At 52.4% G+C, this 19,071-nt stretch overlaps 3 protein-coding genes across 3 annotated transcripts; 2 read left to right on the top strand and 1 right to left on the bottom strand.

Annotated features, from left to right (window-relative positions):
- Positions 1-8,322: 8,322 nt before the first annotated feature.
- Positions 8,323-8,943, bottom strand: KRP23_1769 (uncharacterized protein; the record flags this gene model as incomplete). Its single annotated transcript, XM_067896047.1, has 1 exon — positions 8,323-8,943. One exon carries the CDS (start codon positions 8,941-8,943, stop codon positions 8,323-8,325), a length of 621 nt encoding a protein of 206 aa, XP_067749102.1.
- Positions 8,944-10,450: 1,507 nt separating this feature from the next.
- Positions 10,451-11,143, top strand: KRP23_1768 (uncharacterized protein; the record flags this gene model as incomplete). The annotated part of the gene is made up of 1 exon (XM_067886422.1): positions 10,451-11,143. One exon carries the CDS (start codon positions 10,451-10,453, stop codon positions 11,141-11,143), a length of 693 nt encoding a protein of 230 aa, XP_067749101.1.
- A 2,260-nt stretch (positions 11,144-13,403) lies between these two features.
- KRP23_1767 (uncharacterized protein) lies at positions 13,404-14,111 on the top strand (the record flags this gene model as incomplete). Its single annotated transcript, XM_067886421.1, has 1 exon — positions 13,404-14,111. One exon carries the CDS (start codon positions 13,404-13,406, stop codon positions 14,109-14,111), a length of 708 nt encoding a protein of 235 aa, XP_067749100.1.
- Positions 14,112-19,071: the final 4,960 nt, after the last annotated feature.

Raw genomic sequence — 19,071 nt, 5'->3', positions numbered from 1 at the left:
GTCGTCCTGACGACGTCAACTGCGTTGGCGTCGGCCTCTTGCACCGCATAATCGGGTCGACGCGAAAGCGCGTCGGCCACGACATTCAACCTTCCAGGTTTGTACTCAACCTGGAAGTTGTACTCAGCAAAGAATGACAGCCACCGTGCCATTCTTTGTGATATGTGCGGCGACTTGATCGCCGTACGCAACGATGCGTGGTCGGTGTAGACCACGAATGGTCTACTCCCAAGTAGATACACTCGAAACTTTGCGAGTGCATACTTCATGGCAAGGAGTTCCTTGTCATGTACCGGGTAATTGCGCTCAGCTGGCTTCAGCTGACGCGATTGGTAGTAAACCACACGATCACGACCTTCGTGATCGAGTTGCATCAGTGCGCATCCGATCGCGAAATCGGATGCATCGCACACCACGTGGAATGGGCGATCTTGGTCGGCCACCGCCAAGATCGGCGCCTCAGTCAAGCCCTGCTTGACTGCTTCGAAGGCCTGCTGACAATCAGCAGTCCATTCCCATGCAGCCTCTTTCTTTAAGAGCTGCGACAGCGGGCGAATCTTGCCCGCGTAGTTGCTCACGTACTTGCACAAGTACGTGGCGAGTCCAAGGAACTGCCGCAGTTCCTTTACATTTGAAGGCGTAGGCCATTCATTGATCACTCTGACCTTTCCTGGGTCAGGGCGTACGCCGTTCTTCCCCACGAGACACCCAAGTACGGGTATCTCGGTCGCCCCGAAGATACACTTCTTCAGGTTCGCGTAGAGCTTGTGCTTTCGCATGAGCTCAAGCAACTTGCGGAGATGCTCTGTATGCATCTCCACATCCGATTTCCCATTCACAGCCCGGCTGTGAATGAACACGTCGTCGAAATAGCTCGGTGCGAAGTCGCGCACCGAGCGCAACAAGTGCGTGACGCACCTGTTGAACGTCGCTGGGGCGTTCTTTAGCCCCTGCGGCATCACGAGCCACTCCCAGAGCATGCCGCTCGGAGTGCTTACCGCCGTGAGAGGGATATCACTCTCACGCATGAGGATCTGATAGAACCCGTCTCTCAGATCCAGAGTACTGAAGATAGTACTCGAGGTCATCGAATCGATGATCACATCTTTTCGAGGTATCGGCGTCTGTGCCGGTACCGTCGCATCGTTCAGCTTGTTGTACGCATGAACGATGCGCCACCCGCCCTGTGGTTTCTTCACACAGAACGTAGGCGCGCTGTGCGGGGACTTCGATTCCCGCACTTGTCCTGCATTGCGACGACTTTCAAAGAAGTCGTCGATTGCCTTGACTTGCTCACGCGGCAGTGGCCACTGTCGCGTGACGCAGTACTTCGTTCCCGGCACGAGATCAATCTCGTGCTGAACACCCTTGTCCTGCGGTAACTCCGCAGGAATGTCGTCCGGGAGTACATCCTTGTACTCACGCAAGACCTTGTAAAAGGGGCTCGCCTTGAGCGAGTCCCAGCCTTGCTCGTCGAAGCGTTCCTTCTTCGACTTCGCGCTGAGGGCGTCCGCGCCCTCAGAGATGAGCTGATTCAGCTCTTCTGCTTCACACGTCATCCTCTCGACGTCCGAGAGGATGCAGATCTGCTCGATGCGTCCATCGTGCAGTTCGCGAGCGAAACGCTTCCAGCTTGTGACTGGGAGCGACATCAACTCCGACGCTAACGTCGGAGGATTATTCAGCCTCATCTTCTTGTATTGGAGACCAATACTCGTACGCGTCAAGACATTCAATGTCTCGACGGTCGTCTCCAACTCCTGTGTCTGCCCGGCAGACACTGCTTGTAGCGTCTCGGTCCCTGACCGAGACTTGCGCAGCTTTGATCGCTTACGCCGTTCACTTCTCGTGCGGAGCCCGGCTCCGCGAGTTTCTTCTTGTCCAGGCCCGGCCGTGGACAGTTGTTCCTTGTATTCGCCGGCGGGTTCTACCCGCGGGCGCACGCGTTCAAGCCCGGCTTGATCGCGCACCGCTTCGTCGTGCAGCCCGGCTGCACGCGAGCTCGCAAGCATTTCCGGTGCGGGACGTTTGCAACCGTCCGCACTGCTTGCAGCGTCGGCTCCCAGAGCCGACGCGTCTTCTTTACCTCTACGCCTAACGGCGGAGTGTCTTTCGACCAATTGTGTGTCGACATTAGCTGTCGACACGACCGCGTCGCTCCGGACGCTTCGAGTCCCTCTCGAATCGGATTGAACCAGGCCCTGCTGATTCGGTTCACATCTTTTCCCAACGACTCTCGCAGTCGTTGGCGTTCGCTTGGGGTGACCGGAGACAGTCGCATTCCGCGCTGTCTCTAGTGGAGGGCCGCATGCACCACGTGGTGCATGTGCTGCGCCGACAGGGCCATCGCTCTCTGTCGCGCTGCTGCTGCTCCCGAAGCGCACGATCGTGCGCTTCGTCCAGTCGATCACCGGATCATGCCGTGCAAGCCACGGCATGCCCAACACCATATCGAACTTATCGTCCAGTTCCAGGACGATAAGCTCGTCGACGAACTCCTTCTCTTGATATGAGAAGCGTACTCGTACGATACGCTTCTCGGTCCTAACAACGACACCCGTTTCTAGCCTCACTTCCAATAGACTTCGAGGTGTTTTCACATCCTCGAAGTCAAGCCTTGGAAGGCTCTGCAGTCGAACAAAGTTGTTCGACGCTCCACAGTCCACTAGAGCACGAAGAGACTTCTCTCTCTTCGAGCTTACCTTCAGGATGACAAGGTTCGGCTTGTCATCTTGCTTCTTGCAGTGAGATTGACTCTCACTGGGGGCAGCGATCTTCATTGCAGCGTGTCCGATGTCGACACGCTCGATCGCATCACCAGCAGGGCGCCCCGCGCCTGCTGGTCCCTTTAGTTTTTTGATTGCCCGTGGCGATACCCAGTATCGCCACGACGGCTCCTCGCCGCGTGCACAGGTGCTGTGCACTCGCGGGCGTAGTGACCGATGTTTCCGCAGCGGAAACAACGCACATTCGTTGATCCACGACGCTGCTGGGAACCAGCAGCTGTCGCACTCGAGAGGTCCATTGGTTCGGGACCTCCCGACGGCCTTGCCACCGGTCGTGGCATTAGCCGTGGGGCGTTCACATGCAGTTTAGCCTGCCGCAGGCTAAACTCTTCTTGCATTGCAAGCGCAATTGCAGCCTCGAGAGTATTTGGATACTCTCGGAAGAGATAGGTCTTCACAGGCCCATCTCTAAGGCCCTTCATGAACGTGACGACCTTTGTCGCCTCGTCAATCGGGTTGGTCACGATGTTCGAGACCAAGTACCGTGCCCTTTGGGCGTAAGCATGCACGTCATGCTTGCCCTGTTGCAGATCGAGGAACTCCGCCCTCGATCGGAACTCGTTTTGCGGGGGCTCAAACGCTAGTTTGAGCTCCTCCTTGAACTCTTCGTACGTGCTAAAGCACGTAGGATCTGTGAGTCGGCGTCCGTACGCCCAACTCCTCGCTCGTCCGCCAAGACATGACATGGCGAACGCAACCTTCGACAACGGGTCGACGATACGTCGAGCCGTAATGGCAGTGTCGACCTCGACAAGCCAACGGAGGAGAGGTTCGCCCTCTCTTCCAACGTAGCTGCTTACGTGGAGTTTTAATGACTCCACGCGCGGTGTGGCCGATGGCGACACCGAAGTTCGAGCAGCGGTTTCACGCTGTTCCTTCACGATGAAACCCAGAGCAACACCGTGTTGCTCCGTCGGTGATAGCGTTCGCAACATCGTTGCTACCGCCGCTTCCCCAATGACTGTTGACAGTCGTTGGAGGGCCTCCCACTCTGGTTCCGACAGGTGGGGGCAGTCTGCACGCGCAACATGCGTTGCAGACGTGTTTGGGCTACCCACGGACATGTTACTGTCCGAGGGCAGGTTCTCAGCCCCGCGTTCGTATTCCATACGAACGTGTTAGTCGGTCGTTGGACGGACTACAAAGTGCTACCAGGTGTAATGGGTCTGCTTAGACCCACTACTTAAGCTTACACGTGTGCGCACGTGTAGGAGGAAGCGTAGGAGTAATTTACTTAAGTTCTGTATACTTGTATCCACAAGTATACTTAAACCTAGATAAAAGAACCAAACGGAAGCTTTGGTGGTAAATGAGAACTGTATTGATTGTAAATGGGGTTTCCTCCTAAAACTGATATTTCTAATGAGAGGTTCTGCCATTGGATGGCTGGCAGAACCCCTATCTATTGAATGACTCTCATTGGTAGAAAGGTGTTACTTTCTACCAGTCATATGCCTTTTGCTATGAATGTGGACCACCCTGTGGTGGTCACCTGAATGTATGCCTTAGTGCATGTTGCACTAAGGTAGGAGGTGAACCGAATGTGTAGCCCCGCTACAATACTCAGTCTTAACTTACCAAACATCCGAACCGGAATATGGCAGGCGACAGGAATACGCCAAAAGGGACGACTGGCCTCACATTATCTGTTGACGGAGACGGAACTAACAGAGAGTTCGTGGAGGATTGGAGCGGCGATGTATTTAAATGCAGTATGGAGATGGTGAGTAGGATACTTTGACAAACACAACAACATCAACAGTGCCTACCATACTGCAGCTCTGCAACAACGATTGCGGCACGGGTATCATACAGTGCAGTTGCGCTTACGAAATCAGCTGCCCTTGGCAGTCAGAGATCTGGTGATGGAGATTCTTAGAGAAAGCTTACACAGCAAACAAGGTATCCCGCTCAATGTCACTAGCACAAACGACACATTTATGCTGCTCTTCGACGGGGGATCTAGGGGCAATTCTGGTGCAGGAGAAAGTGGAGCAGTGGTGTTGAAGACTGGAGGGTGCAGACATACACCGACGATATGCTGGGCCAATGTCATACGCTCGCCTCACAATAACGAACAACATGGCTGAGAATATGGGCCTCCTCATGGGGCTGGCGGAGACAACTTCGGTCATAGGATGGCACCACCACCTACGAGAAGAAAAAAAACAAGATGGCGGATACATTGGCCAACATACACAACAAAGTATCCAAGTACGTATGAATGAAAACCCAATCCAGCTTCAAACTTGGATGAAAGTCATGTAATATATGCAAGCAGACATGTGGCAGTGGAACTCTAATATGGAAATACGACGCAAGGTGGTGTTGTGGTCGACCAAGGGCGTCAGCAGCACGGCTGAGTAAGATGGCCGCGGACAGCTAGTGTAAGGCATAGGGACTAACACTAGGACGGACATAGGAAGTCGTTAGCTTAGTTAAGTGACATCAATGTACCTGACTGGAAAACAAAACACACAAACAAAGTCTTATCCTTTTGGTCGGTTCCTGCTTTTTTTTCGTCCACTTTACTAGCTATAGTGGCGAACCTGGAGGCTCTGCCTCAAGTGTTATATCCACAAACAGTCCATACTCAGCTGTAGCCGGAGACCCTAAACGTTTGACGTTGGCGTTCTCCTACCTCTACTCGCATTTGCACAGAGTTGTCGTTGACTGCTTGTCCACATGAGTTCCAGTTGTTGTTGGGCGTGCCAGGTTTTACCTTCATACACTACTTGCTTCCGTATTTGACAGAGTAGCGCATTTCCAATGCTGCTTACAGTCCTCCAGATTCTGCGTAATTCTTCGTCGTATTCAGATCTCCAGACTCGGTGCCTGTTGGTGATCAGATGCTGAAGTCGTTTTCCGATTGTGTGATAGCAACTGCTTAATTTACGTCAGGAACACTCAGTCTTCCGATTCAATACTGCTATAACTTCAAAGCAGTCACACCAACTCAATATACTTTTAGCTATAGAAGCCAAACCACCGTACATTTATCAAACTTCACGTCACCGGTCGATCTTCCAATTTTGTGCAATCGTAATACATGTATTTGTTTTGTTCAGAAACTGCGCAAGCATGTGGTTTCCCCTTTATAGGATAAGTGACAGTGATCTTGCCAACCCAGGGCACGTGATACTGTACCACTAACAGAGGTAGTGGACTATTATCAAAACCTAAGAGGTAATAAGATGCACACAGGTTGTGTCTGGAGCCAACTATGCTGCTAAGCTCTCCCACAGCTGGACTAACTCTCCAAGGTATATGATGTGTCGTAACTCGCAGTGCGTGGACTCACGTGCCGGCCTTTGAGTTTCATACACTTGACATTGCATCCTGCTGCACTCAAGCAATTACAGACACTAAGCTAAGCGGTGACGCGGCTCTTCCAAGTCCAGTAGTGCTAGCGGCCTTGCCATAGTTGGTTTATCCAGTTAGGGGACAAGGCTCGCCAGTCCAATAATAGTCGTATCATATGTGACGCTTGCTCGCCGCTTCAATCGCTTTCCGCACCTCCACGACTGCCGCACATACAACGCACCGCCAATTGAACGGACCACTGGCCGACGCCCCATCCGTGAAGGTTAATGTCTCTTTCAAGCGTAAACCCATGATGCTGCACGGACAGTCTGAGTTCGACGTCTGCGCTACTCCAGTCGCGCCCTCAAATGGCGTGAGCGTGCTTTGTAATGGATACACTCTTTCCAAGACGAGAGCACCAATTTCACGTACACTTTCGTGGACGGTTCCGGTTACTTGACGACAGCGGATTCCTCAACGTTAGAAAAAATTCAATGCCGCCTGCTGCGCACACTGTCATTCGACAAGGTTCTGCCCGCGCCTAATGAAGCTTCGCGTGTTCCAAGCACGTCGGTCGGCAAAAAAGAAATTGACTGTGCCAGTGGAAACCTGTTCAAGACGACGTTCGCTGACGTTCATTACGCTATCTGCACGTCCGGCGAATCCGGCTTCACCGAAGTGAGTAGCGGTCTGGACATTGACGCGGAGTATTTGGATGGACCGGTGAGTATTGAGAAACAGGAGTTGAGCGATGGGTCTTCTTCGTGCGAGATTGTAGCGAAACCGACGGCGTTGACGCCGACAGCATTTGCTCTCCTTACCGGTGACGTCTTGCCAACTACTGTATCGAGAAAACTGGAGGCAGCCTCGCACGTGGCGATGGATGAGACGGAATGTCAGTGTTTGTCTACCCGTCGCCCTTGCATCTTCTTGCACAGTTTGGGCACCCCGAATGATGAAGCGGAGCTGCAGGATACGCCATAGTTGACCAAGCGAAAGTTTGGCGATATTCACGGCCATGATCCATGCTGTTCTACGATCATGTACGCAGCCCTGAACGCGATAGATGCTGGCTGGAGGAATGACACGCTCCAGCAGAAGGTCTGCGACCACTCATTTTCAATGAGTGAACTCCTCGGGCACACTATTGACAACACCAATATCGTGACGCACTCGGTGGGCGGTTTGGTCATGGCTGGCGCTCTTGCCAAGGGGAAGTGCAAGTTTTCGCAGACGACGTCGCGGGTGGCCCTGAGTCTCCAGATGCTTGGTAATATGGCGACCGACTTCCTGCTGGATGTATGCAACGACGAGGACCCACCACCACCACGGGTTTGATGAAATTGATTTGTCAATGCCCCATAACAAAGTTGCGCACCTACCAAAACGAATGGTACAGCACTCCATCCATCAATGCGGCTTATGTGGCTGCTCAAGAAGCGTACCGTGGGAATGTGACGGCTGCGATGTGCAGCGACAGTTTCGTTGGTCTTCTGTCGAGATACTTCGCCTCCTGCATCTTTGCTGGTGGCACAAGTCCTCGGAGAACGATGGTCTCGTAGAGTTCCAGAGCTGCTTGGGGGGGGGGGGGGGGGGCTCGACGAGAATATTTTTGGCAGTCATTACCTTGATCGATTCTACAGGCCGCAGTTAAATCACGCTGACACTGCGTTTTTAAAGGGCAAAGGTTTCCTCAAGGACTCGCAAAAGTGGTTTGAGTTCCTGGCGTTATAGCCTAGGTCGTTGAACCCTGAAGATTTTTGGGGGCATGAAGGTCGGATATTTTTTTTATCTAGACCGGATGACTCGGCATGGTACGCACGGCGGCGCTTGAATGGAACCCATTCTAAATCCCATATCACTGCACTTGACAACAACATAGCCAGCACTACGTTGACCTACGCACTTCACCATCATCGATCGAAGTCGGAGACTAGAAAAAACTTTTGAGGCCAACTGCGAATTGAGACAAATAAAGAAGCAGAATCGATAAATTGCATACGCCATTAGACCGGTAGGCCTACGGTTGCGAGTTTCCTGACTTCTGACGTATCCAATGCAGTTGAGAAACGCGGTTTCAGTACGATATGGTTAGTTGTGACGACTCAGCACTTTATTGATCTCCTTTAGTGACGTGAGGAGCTTCAGTTCTCCGAATCGAAGAGGTAGCTAATCGGCGAGTCGAGCGATTCCACCGCGCCACTGAAATAATCGCCGACCAACATATATTTCCTTACTTCGGTGCTTTAGCTAGCATAACGATCATGCCTACAGTTGCACCTACACCTAACAATGCCACTGCGACATCAAAAACAGTCCGATTCCACCCATGCTTGGCCACATATGCCCGGAGTATGCCAACACTCTTTTTGTTGAGCGCCGATGGGTTTTTGCTCAGTAGCCCTTTGAGTTTGCTGCTCTTCTTGAGACCCTCGACATCTTTCGGAGTGAGCTTGGTTGGATCCTTTCCGAGTAGTCCTTTGACGCGGCTAAAAAGGTTCTTGCTCTTCTGCGATAATGTCTTCAGCGCGCCAGCAATTGGACCACCTCTCTCTTCACTTTGGACGTCGACGGGCTTAGCAACACTCGCAGTATCGGAGCTCTGTAGACCCCGTGAACGAAATGCTGGTAAATCCTCGTGATGGACTTCATCTCTTTCCTCGGCCTCAGCTCTGAGTTTTCTCTGTCCGAGGTTTCCACGGTCACCGTCGTGAATGGGTTGATCTTGGCCGCGGTTGTTGTCAGCGATTTGTTTCATGCTCAGTCCATAGCAATTGGTAGCGAACACGACGAGCACTACAACCAACAGGAAGCTAAGACGCATCGTGGATGACTTGTGAATTGCTGGAGGCATCGAAAAAGTTAAATTCAGAGTGAGAAGACCTGCTTAAAACTACAGGCTGCAAGACAGATTACGACTGCTTCCTTGATAGCAGCTTGTGAATCCCATGAACACAAGGGCAAACACATACTACGTGGTCACCGCGTAAACAACCCCCCGGACCCCAGCATTTCGCCACGGTGACACCTTTTCTGTCTGTGTTCGTGCACATCGGAACCAGTGGCTGAGCCAGTTCTCATGTCGTCAGCTTGTGTCTCTGACAGCTCGTTTCGACCAGTCTGGCTCAGACTCTGGGTGGGTCAATGTCCGCTGGAGTTGGCTACGAAAGCTACCCTTTCTAAGTCGTAGTATGTTGCCGACGGGACGAGGTCCATGAGGGATTACAGTTTCTAGACGAAGCTCAAGAGTTCTAGCCTACCGGTAGGTGTGTCTACATAATCGGAAATCGAAGTGTAGAAAGTGTTGGCATGGTCAAAAACTATATTAAATCCCATATTCGTTCTGTAAATGACGCACAGTAGACAATTCTCCGCTAAGTTTTGCTGGGTTTAAGCTGCTCAAAGCAATGCTGACTTCAGATGACGCTCACAAATCTTCGGAAAGGAATGTACTATGTTCCATTCCGGCCATCGGTGGAGCCCCATGCTGTACTTGAGCTACACATTTGTTGTGTACGTACAGCCTGGGGTTTCAGGATGACAACGTAATGTGCGTTTACGCGGTGACCACGTCGTTTGTGTTTACCCTTGTGAATCCCATGATTGCAACTAGTGATCATGGGATAAGTTATGCCCTGGCTTTCAATGTTTTGGTAGCAGCTACACCCATGCTTTTGCACACTTGCATCTGTTTGGTATGGAAACTGTGGGGCACATTTAGCACCAAGTTCGAAATGTCGTTTGCGCTAGAGCTGTCGTTTACAGCCCGGGAAATACAATATAAGCACGATTCGGTTTTTAATACCTAAGGCAAGGAACAAGTGTATTCCGACAAATGAATGTACATTGAATTGATAAAACACACTCCATGCACATCTGTACTACCTGTGCGAGGTAAATTGCGGCTTGCAGTTGCACATTTGCCGGGGACATCTGTACTTAAGTATGGAAGATAGTCTGGTGTCTTGCTGACTGTGCTGCACGAACAAGATTACTGTGTAAGGCACCTTTTGTCGGGCTCTTGACACTTGACAGATTCTGACTCCCATGACATCCGCCCTCGGATACTTGAAAACGCTTGCAGTTGCTCTACAGTATGTACAGTTGTGCACCTCGTTTTACGTCCAATCGCACTACCGTTGCAGAAATGAGAGTCGGACACTACTCGTGCATGTATCGATAAGGTAGGTCGTCGTCGATGGTCTCGTTGATGACCACACATGTCATGTTTGCAACTTTTTGTGGTGGCAAGGATGACTCATCCTTGCAGTGCTGCGCAGGAGACAGAGCTTAGGCACGCGTGTTTCATTCAAAATTAAGCCTCGTACTCCTCGAACCTCCGCTGCCACAAGGAAGCCGCCATGCGTACTACCAGCTATCTTTTGGCTCTTGTGCTGGTTCTCTTTGCTTCAACCTGCTATGGCCTCCGTTCCGACGAACCCACCCACAAAGGTAACGCAGAGACTGCTATCGATCGCATTGAACCCACGGTAGTCAACAAGAATGACACAAGCGGAGACAATGACTCAAAATACCCCACAACTGAACCTCATGCCTTTGACTCGAAGACCCTTGATGAGCAGAAGGAAGAGCGAGGCGTTTTCGACTTCTTCAAGTTTAAAAACCTGTTCCGGAAGAATCTCGCGCCTACGAAGGCATTGTCCCAGAAGATCCTCCCGTCCGACACGGTGATGGCAGTTGTTCAGAAGAATCCTACGACCAGCAAACTCATGGGGATCCTGAGAAATAGCCAGCCGAAGCTCACGGAGAAGGACGTCTCGTTCTTCAAGAAAAACCCTGTATTCGGGAAACTGAAGGCGATTTTCGCAAAGAAGCCGGCGGAGATCACCAAGAAGGACATTCAGCTGATGCAGCAGACTCCTGGTTTGAGCAGAGCGAAGTCACTGTTAGGCACGAACCCGTCGACGAAGAGTTTGAGGCAGGTGCAAACTTATATGAGGGAGACCCGTGGCCATCCTGCAAAGTACGCCATCTTGTTCGTCGCTTTGGTGATTGGGAGTATCTTAATAGGTGGCGGTATCATTTTGTCCTAGCAGAAGAGGACACAACAACAGATGAAATGAAATAGGAGTTCACTTTTCGAGTACAGTAATTGTGAACTATGTTTGATGAGCCAGTAGATTTCTTCGTACATGCTGTGGGGTGTTGCCATGGACATTACGTACAACTTAGAGGAGCTGGATAACGTTCCACACCCCCGGTTCAAGGAAGGTAAACGAGTTTAAGTTAGCTTCCATTTCACAACAGCCAAGAACACACACCAGAGCATCTCGGGTTCGTTCAACATCCAGTTCCTGGCCGAAGGAGTGCAGTTGAGTGCAATCTGCGTTCGTTCCGCTGACTCCGACTTTGTTACTGCTGTCACGACGTCATGGTGGGGAAGGTGACGGAGAACACCAACCCCTGTTTCCTCTTGACGGTCCTATGCGTCAGGAGTGCTACGATGATGTTCTAGGACACTGCTACCGGACCAGGTGGCTTCGAGGTGCCGTGGTTTGGTAAAGCCTCTCACGACGTATTCGTGAAGGCGCTGATCTCGTCGAACTTCAGCCGGAAATGGATCTTTCGTCTCGGCGCGAACTCCGCGTGAGGCCGGGATGGAGAGAGGAGATGAGCTCTGTGAGAAGGGCACGGTGTCGGCTACCTGTCTGGCGTTTACCGCACAAGAATCAACCTGGGCGTGTGGGGCCTGGTGACCCCTGCGCGTTTTCAACATCAACACCAAGGCGCGACGGGTCTGGCGGACCCTTCGTGTCCAAGATCTCACGCCGACAACGCTTGGGGCCTGGTCAGCCCTTCGCGTTTCCGTTCAAGTACCAAAGCACAGAGGACTTGGTGGCCCTCCTGTGTACCTGTTCTCCACCGTGGCGAGAGGACTTGGTGACCCTCTTGCTTCCATGCGTGCCATGCCGAATCACCTGGCCTTGACAAAGAATTCCTAGGCTTTAAAAGCCCTCAGGGATTTCGGGCTTCAACGCCCCCAACCGATACAGGAGTCTATAGCTAGCATGACTAACGAAATAGATGACCCCCCCCCCGCCCCGATTTTATTTTATTATGTAGTCTATCAATACAGAATTTTGCGACGGAGGAGGCGTTGATGACGTCCAAGTCTCCGAAAATCAGCGATATTCTGGCAACTGTACATCTTTCAACAGCAAAACTACTGCAGTATTTATCATTTGGCGGGGGTGCCGCTGAAGCCACTACAGTGCATGCAATGACGACCAACGTTGCTCAACAGCTCACGAAGTGCTTGCTCGAAGCAAGATGGGAATCACTCAGAAGCGAGAGGACTAGCTCCATGTGCTTCAAGTAGTAAGTAGGCCTTCATACTGTCAAAATGCCACTGGCAATGTCAGAGCCTCTTTGCATTTGCTATGACAACCCCCTTTTACTGCGTATGTGACGCGGCTCTGACTGTGAACTGCGATCGCTGAGGCGCTCTTGATTCCGAATCAAAACGGTCTCATGTGAACTTGCTGAAATCAATGCTGGAACATATAAGTACTCAGAAGACCTCGCCGAGATGCCTGTGAGAAGAATGCCGATTCAGCACTGACGAGATCGGGAGATGGGGTGTGCGTGAATAAGAAGACGAGGAGAGAAAGTGATCAAGAGACATCCCGGTCGGGCCTCATCCCAGCCACAATCGATGACGAACGAAGATGCAGTTAGGCCGACTGCATGTCTGGTAGATACCAATGGGTGTCTGCTCGATGAAGAAGAGGGGGGGGGGGGCAGGAAAAGTGGACGAGCGAGATGGAGAGAAAGTCAAGTCCGTCACTTGCAACCAGTCAGGACCGAATCGCCTTGCTGGAATGGTCATTAGAGTTCAATCCGTACCGGGGTCAGTAACACAATATACCCACCCAATATCAGCTCTCGCAGATCCAACAATTCTTACACAAGTTTGATTCCGCTCGGTAAGTGGACTCGGGCTCATTTGACGCGTGGGCACATGTATGAGCCGTTGCGTTGTTGCTCGGGAATAATTGCACTTTTATTCGTCAAGGAATACTGTGGGGTTAAAGGCACGATTCGATCTATCTAAGCAACAATCGTGTTTCGATTCGACGAGAATTTTACCAGGCTGTGTTCACGATTTTGTGAGGCTTATCGAAATCGATACGCTTGGTCGATTTCATGATTATGAAGTTTTAATGATGACGAGGTTTACGAGTTTTTTGCAATGATGCAGATTCAAAGTGATGGGGACGGGTTGTAAGCGCGTGTTTCATTCAAAATTAAGCCTCGTACTCCTCGAACCTCCGTTGCCACAAGGAAGCCGTCATGCGTACTACCAGCTATCTTTTGGCTCTTGTGCTGGTCCTCTTTGCCTCAACCTGCTATGGCCTCCGTTCCGACGAACCCACCCACAAAGGTAACGCAGAGACTGCTATCGATCGCATTGAACCCACGGTAGTCAACAAGAATGACACAAGCGGAGACAATGACTCAAAATACCCCACAACTGAACCTCATGCCTTTGACTCGAAGACCCTTGATGAGCAGAAGGAAGAGCGAGGCGTTTTCGACTTCTTCAAGTTTAAAAACCTGTTCCGGAAGAATCAGGCGCTGAAGACTTTGCCACAGAAGAATCTCGCTTCCGACACGATGATGGCAGTTGCTCAGAAGAACCCTGCTAGCAGCAGACTCGTGGGGGCCCTGGGAAAGAACCAACCGAAACTCACGGAGAAGGACGTCTCGTTCTTCAAGAAAAACCCTGTATTCGGGAAACTGAAGGCGGTTTTCTCAAAGAAGCCGGCGGAGATCACCAAGAAGGACGTCCAGCTGATGCAGCAGACTCCTGGTTTGAGCAAAGCGAAGTCACTGTTGGGGAAGGACCCGTCCAAGGCGACACCGAAGGATTTCAAGCGTGTGGGAACCTTTCTGTCGAAGAACCGTGGCAACCCTGACAAGTACTGGAATATCTTCTACGGCCTCATCTGCTTGGCTATGATGGGAACTTTTCTTTCCATTGCGTTAGTTGGGTTGTAAAAGGTGAGCAATTCTGCATCAAGCGCCCGGGCGTCCAGAACAAACAAATGAAATCTGAGTGGATTGATTTACTATTGAATTATGACCATAAACGACAAGAGTCGTAGTATTTTGCATTGGTCGAATCAAAGAGTCGTCCTTACTTCGGTGCGCTAGTAGCAAGAGCATAGATCAAGACTGCGAGTGCACTTACTCCAAAGCTGCCATCACGGCATCTATATAGACCCGCTTCATGCCATTCTTGGCCAAATACCCCCGAAGTATGCCAGCACTCTCTTTGTTGAGAGTCGATGATTTTTTGCTCAGTAGTCCTTTGAGTTTGCTCTTCTTCTTGAGATCCTCGACATTCTTTTGGGTGAGCTTGGTTGGATTCTTTCCGAGTAGTCCTTTGAAGCGGTTGAAAGAGGAGTTCTTGTCCTTCTGTGCGAATGTCTTCAGCACGCTGGGACTTGGGCCTCTCTCTTCTTTTTGGACGTCCATCGGCTTCGCAGCACTCGTCGTATCGGTGTCCCGTAGATCCCGTAAATGAAATGTTGATAAATCCGCGTTATGAACTTCGCCTCGTTCCTCGGCCTCAGCTCTGGGTTTGATCTGTTCGAGGTTTACACGGGTACCGTGGGGAATGGAGCGAATCTGTTGCCATCGATTTTCTTCATGCTCGGTCCATGGCAATTGGCAGCGAGCACGACGAGCACTACTACCAACAGGGATCTAAGGTGCATCCTGGGTGGTGTCGTGTGAAATGTTGAAGGCAAGGAGGAGGTAAATTCAGAATAGAGAGAGAGGTCAGACTTGTCTATTTAACTTTACGGTTTACAATATGTCTGGAATTTTCGAAGCCAGGATAGCAACGCCGGTATCGGTTCTCGACCCGGTGGTTGTACTTGACTCACCACCGATGGTGGTGCTTCTTTTGGTTGTCTCGATAGTATTTGTAAACAGGTGAGCAATCGCGTGCCCTGAATTATGGTGTGCGGTCTTCTTCGTTCTCGTGTTGCCAACGCACGTATGTGTCTGAGTCCAGCGTTTAGAAATTTTTGAACGCTTCCGTGCAGTGTGACCTTTCCACCGTTGTGAACGACTCGATTGCGTTGAATCCATAGTAGTGTGATGCAGATGGAGCTGAGGATTCACCATACCCTCTTCCAGTCTTCTCCATACTGCTCCGGGTCATCCGCTACTGTTGCCTGGAGTCGCTGCTGGATCGCAGCAGGTATCTTCGGCGGTTTGCATGATATGCAGTTCCTCTTGAAATTGCGTATGTGCTTTTGTGCCCAGTCTTGCCCTGTCCATTGATTGATGAGCGCTCGCCAGCAGGCTTGTGTAGACGCGCAGTCCCAAAAGATGTGGACTAGTGTTTCCTTCTGACAGCTAGGTCATTTTGGCAACTGTTGTTGTTCTGCCGCTCTGCATGGTACAGGTTCAGCTGCTTGACTGCTAATCGATAGTTTACCCACACTTGGTACTCTGTGATTGCATTTCGGTGTGCCCATATTTGCGCCGGTGTCTGCTGCATAACGTGGTTGTGTAGGTCGTCTTGAGCGGCCCAAGATTAATTCAGAATACAAGGATGCCTGAAGGCCAGGTTCTTATCATATTTCCCAATGGTAAACACATACTACGTTGTCCTCGCGTAAACTCAAATTACATGCACAGAGAACCCTGTCCAACTTAACATCATTGTTATCTAATTTCCTTGGTGTTCTTAATCACTTATCGATCCACCGACTCGGTAGTCAGGCTTAAATATGGCTGTGGTTCTCCCTCTACTATCTAACAGACCTGTTATATTTATGGGGAAGTGCGTCCACGGATAGTAATAAGTTAGGCAGGTTCTCTGTGCTCGCATGGCCTCGGAATAATTTCTTATGTCTGAAAGATACAGGTCGCCAATCGCCCGGGCTCCAGCATTCACTATGGCGGCACCTTTACTGTTTGAGCACATCGCAACCAGTGCCTGAACCAGATCTGATGCTGTAAAGTTAAGTCTCTTCATTCGGCACCATTGGATTCAAAGGAATCACTTCGCAACCTTCCACGCAGCGTTTACGTCTAAAGCACTATAGTCAAAACATTGCAACGCGACGATGAACCTTCGTGTTTCCCTCCTCGCTGCGATTGCCTCGCTCGCTGTGGTCAAAGCCGATGTTGAGATGATCGACCATGACACCGTCCAGCCGTTCGATCAGCCAGAGCCCACCACCGACTCCGAGAAGCCTGCCGTCAAGTTCAAGCCGCAGCTCCACATTTCGTACGGATGACACCCGTACCCTGCAGTAAATGCGAATGGTTCTGTTAACGCTGGACTGAAGTGGGCTGGCTGGGACGACGGAGACTGCAAGGGCTCTGGTCTGGGCTCACAAGTGTACTCACGTTCGGACTCGTACAAGGACAAGTGGGCTATCATGTACGCCTGGTACTTCCCCAAGGGCCGACAGTACACTTCTGCGTACCGCACGGGCCACCGCCATTACTGGTCGTATGGAATTGTAACGGGTCGATGGCGACAGCGGCCCTCGGGCAAGATGGACGGCACAGCGACGGCGCGACGGTGGCTGGCGAGGAGATGCGGTGCGGCAGAGTAGACGCAGCTGACGGAGATGAGTGCGGCGCTGAAGCCGGCGAAGTGAGCGAAGAGGCGGACGGAGGGGAGGTATTTGTGTGAGACGGCGGCGGACGAGACAGAAGCACCGAAGGTCCAGGAAGGTCAGGCGCAGTGGATATGGCGTGCGTGCGTGCGTGCGGGTGAAGAACCTGGACTAGAGCGCAGTCGGCGAATCGCAGCCGAAGCAAAGGGATCAGTCTCGAACTTGCAGCCTGGAGCGCAAGCGGGGACAAGCAGCAGACGGCGGACTTCCTGCCAACGACGGTGAAGTGGGAGCAAAGGACGGCGGACTTCCTGCCAACGACGGTGAAGTGGGAGCAAAGGACGGCGGACTTCAGTCCAGCGACGAACGGAGCGAGCAAGGGGTGCGAGGTGCCCCGAGTTGGTCGACGGCTGCACGTAGGGCAGGCACCACTGGGTGTACGCCCGAGTGGCTAGACGAGCGCGGCGACTGGTGCCAGGTGGAAAGCCGCCGAAGGTGTCAGTGGTAGCTAGCAACGGACGGAGTAGGCGAAGGACGCAGAGTAGTTGACGGTATAATAAAGTAGGTGCTTGTCCAGCAGGACGAGTGCCGGCGCAGGGGTCCACAGTTGGTCCCCTGACGGCCAGCACACGGAGTACGAGTCACTAGTGACGGCAAACTGAGTACGCGACCAGCCCGGCGTGCAGGGTTACGGCAAGACACGTTACATGGTGGTCATACAGGGGCCTCTACGACAAGTGAATACGCTAGGGGCTTCCAGTGGGTCGAACACACAGGAATCGACGATGACAATGACGTTCACGCAGCCAGCGCTAGGAGTTACGACGCGATCGGCGTCGAGGACACGGACTGTACGAACAAGGACGCCAGGAGCTGAAACGACAGTACAACCGGCTGCACCCACGAGTGCAGCGACAGCTACAGGAACCCCACCAGTACCCTCGCCCACTGTTCTGGGAGCTGTGAGCTTTAGTGACGAAGCAGGTAATACGACGAGCGACGATGTGGGCTCGGGCATGACGATGCTTAACACCGTGCTACAGCAGCTGCTTACGACCATCGCACGCTTGGACACAAGAGTCAATAGCATCGAGACAACGGGAGCTGCGGCACCAAGGCCATCAGCAACGCCAGGCAGCAGGCAAGCAACGGCTCAGCGGGCACCAACAAGAAGTCGAGCAAGTGAACCAGGCGATGGTGACGCTTCAAGCAGTACGGATTCGCCAGACAGCTCGCACGGAGACGACGCGAGCAGCGATTCACCAAGCAGCGACCCGTCGAGCAGCGACTCGTCGAGGGGCAGCCGTAGGAGACAGTCTGGCGGCAGACCGACACGACGAGGACGTGACAAGGAGAAACGCCGCAACCTCAAAGACTTGGAGTTGCCCACATACACACCGTCCCCGAAGATGTCGGTGTCTACCTGGATTGACCGGGTGGACTTGGCCCTAGAAGGTGCGAGGCATTCAGGACGTGGAACGTGGACGGACAAGGAGCTGTACTTCGTGCTGGGCAACAAACTCATGGAAAGCGCCGCAAAGTGGTGGGTGACGACGAATCGGAAGTTACCCAGACATCAAAGGACCTGGCCGACGCTGAAGAAGGCACTTCTACGACGGTACGGAGAGAGACTAGATAAGTCGGCAGCAGAGTGGCGCGTGACGCAGCGGATCATGATGCCTGGTGAAACGTACGCTGACTTCGCGGCAGGATTACGTGATGCCACTGGCCGGAATCGGGTCAGCGAGCGCGTGCTATTAGCTCAGTTTTACCGATGTCTGGACCGGACGATGCGCTCGTTAGTGAAGCAAGAGCCGAAGCCGACAACACTGGAAGAAGCCGTCGATAAGGCGGTGGAGATCGACGACAGCGGCGAAAACGTAGCGCAAGGCATGCACAACATCGGGCAGGCGTGGCCCACGGCATCCAGTGCTTTCATGGCCCCGATGATGAGCGCCACGAGGCAAACGATGCTGGTACCCGGCGTTGGAAATGCTGTCTGGACAAATTCGGTGACGACACCACGGGAAGCAACGGCTGCGACGAGCGGTGCAGAGTCGGAAAACTTCGCGCTCTTCACGAACCCGGCCGGCGTCCACAACGTCATCTCTGGAGTCTGGGAGGTGCCAGAAGATCGCGTCTGGAACGGCCACTGCTGGGCCGTATCGAAGAAGAGGGTACGGCAGCGAAAAGAAGCCCGAGCGATGGCAGCGTACCGGAGGCTCGCGGGCGAAGTGAACGGGAGAAATGAAGGACGGGCGGCGCGTTACGGGGCAACTGTCCGCCCAGCAATGGCGAGGGACAGGTACTTGCACCTGAAGGCGGAGGTGGCGGAGAATGGCGTCCTGAACATCGAACAGGGCGAGCAACAA

Source organism: Phytophthora ramorum (assembly GCF_020800215.1).
Source record: "Phytophthora ramorum isolate Pr-102 chromosome Unknown Phyram_PR-102_s0002, whole genome shotgun sequence".
NCBI classification, from domain to species: domain Eukaryota; phylum Oomycota; class Peronosporomycetes; order Peronosporales; family Peronosporaceae; genus Phytophthora; species Phytophthora ramorum.
Note: the sequence above shows the minus strand (reverse complement) of the source record. Positions and strands in the feature narration are given on the sequence as shown.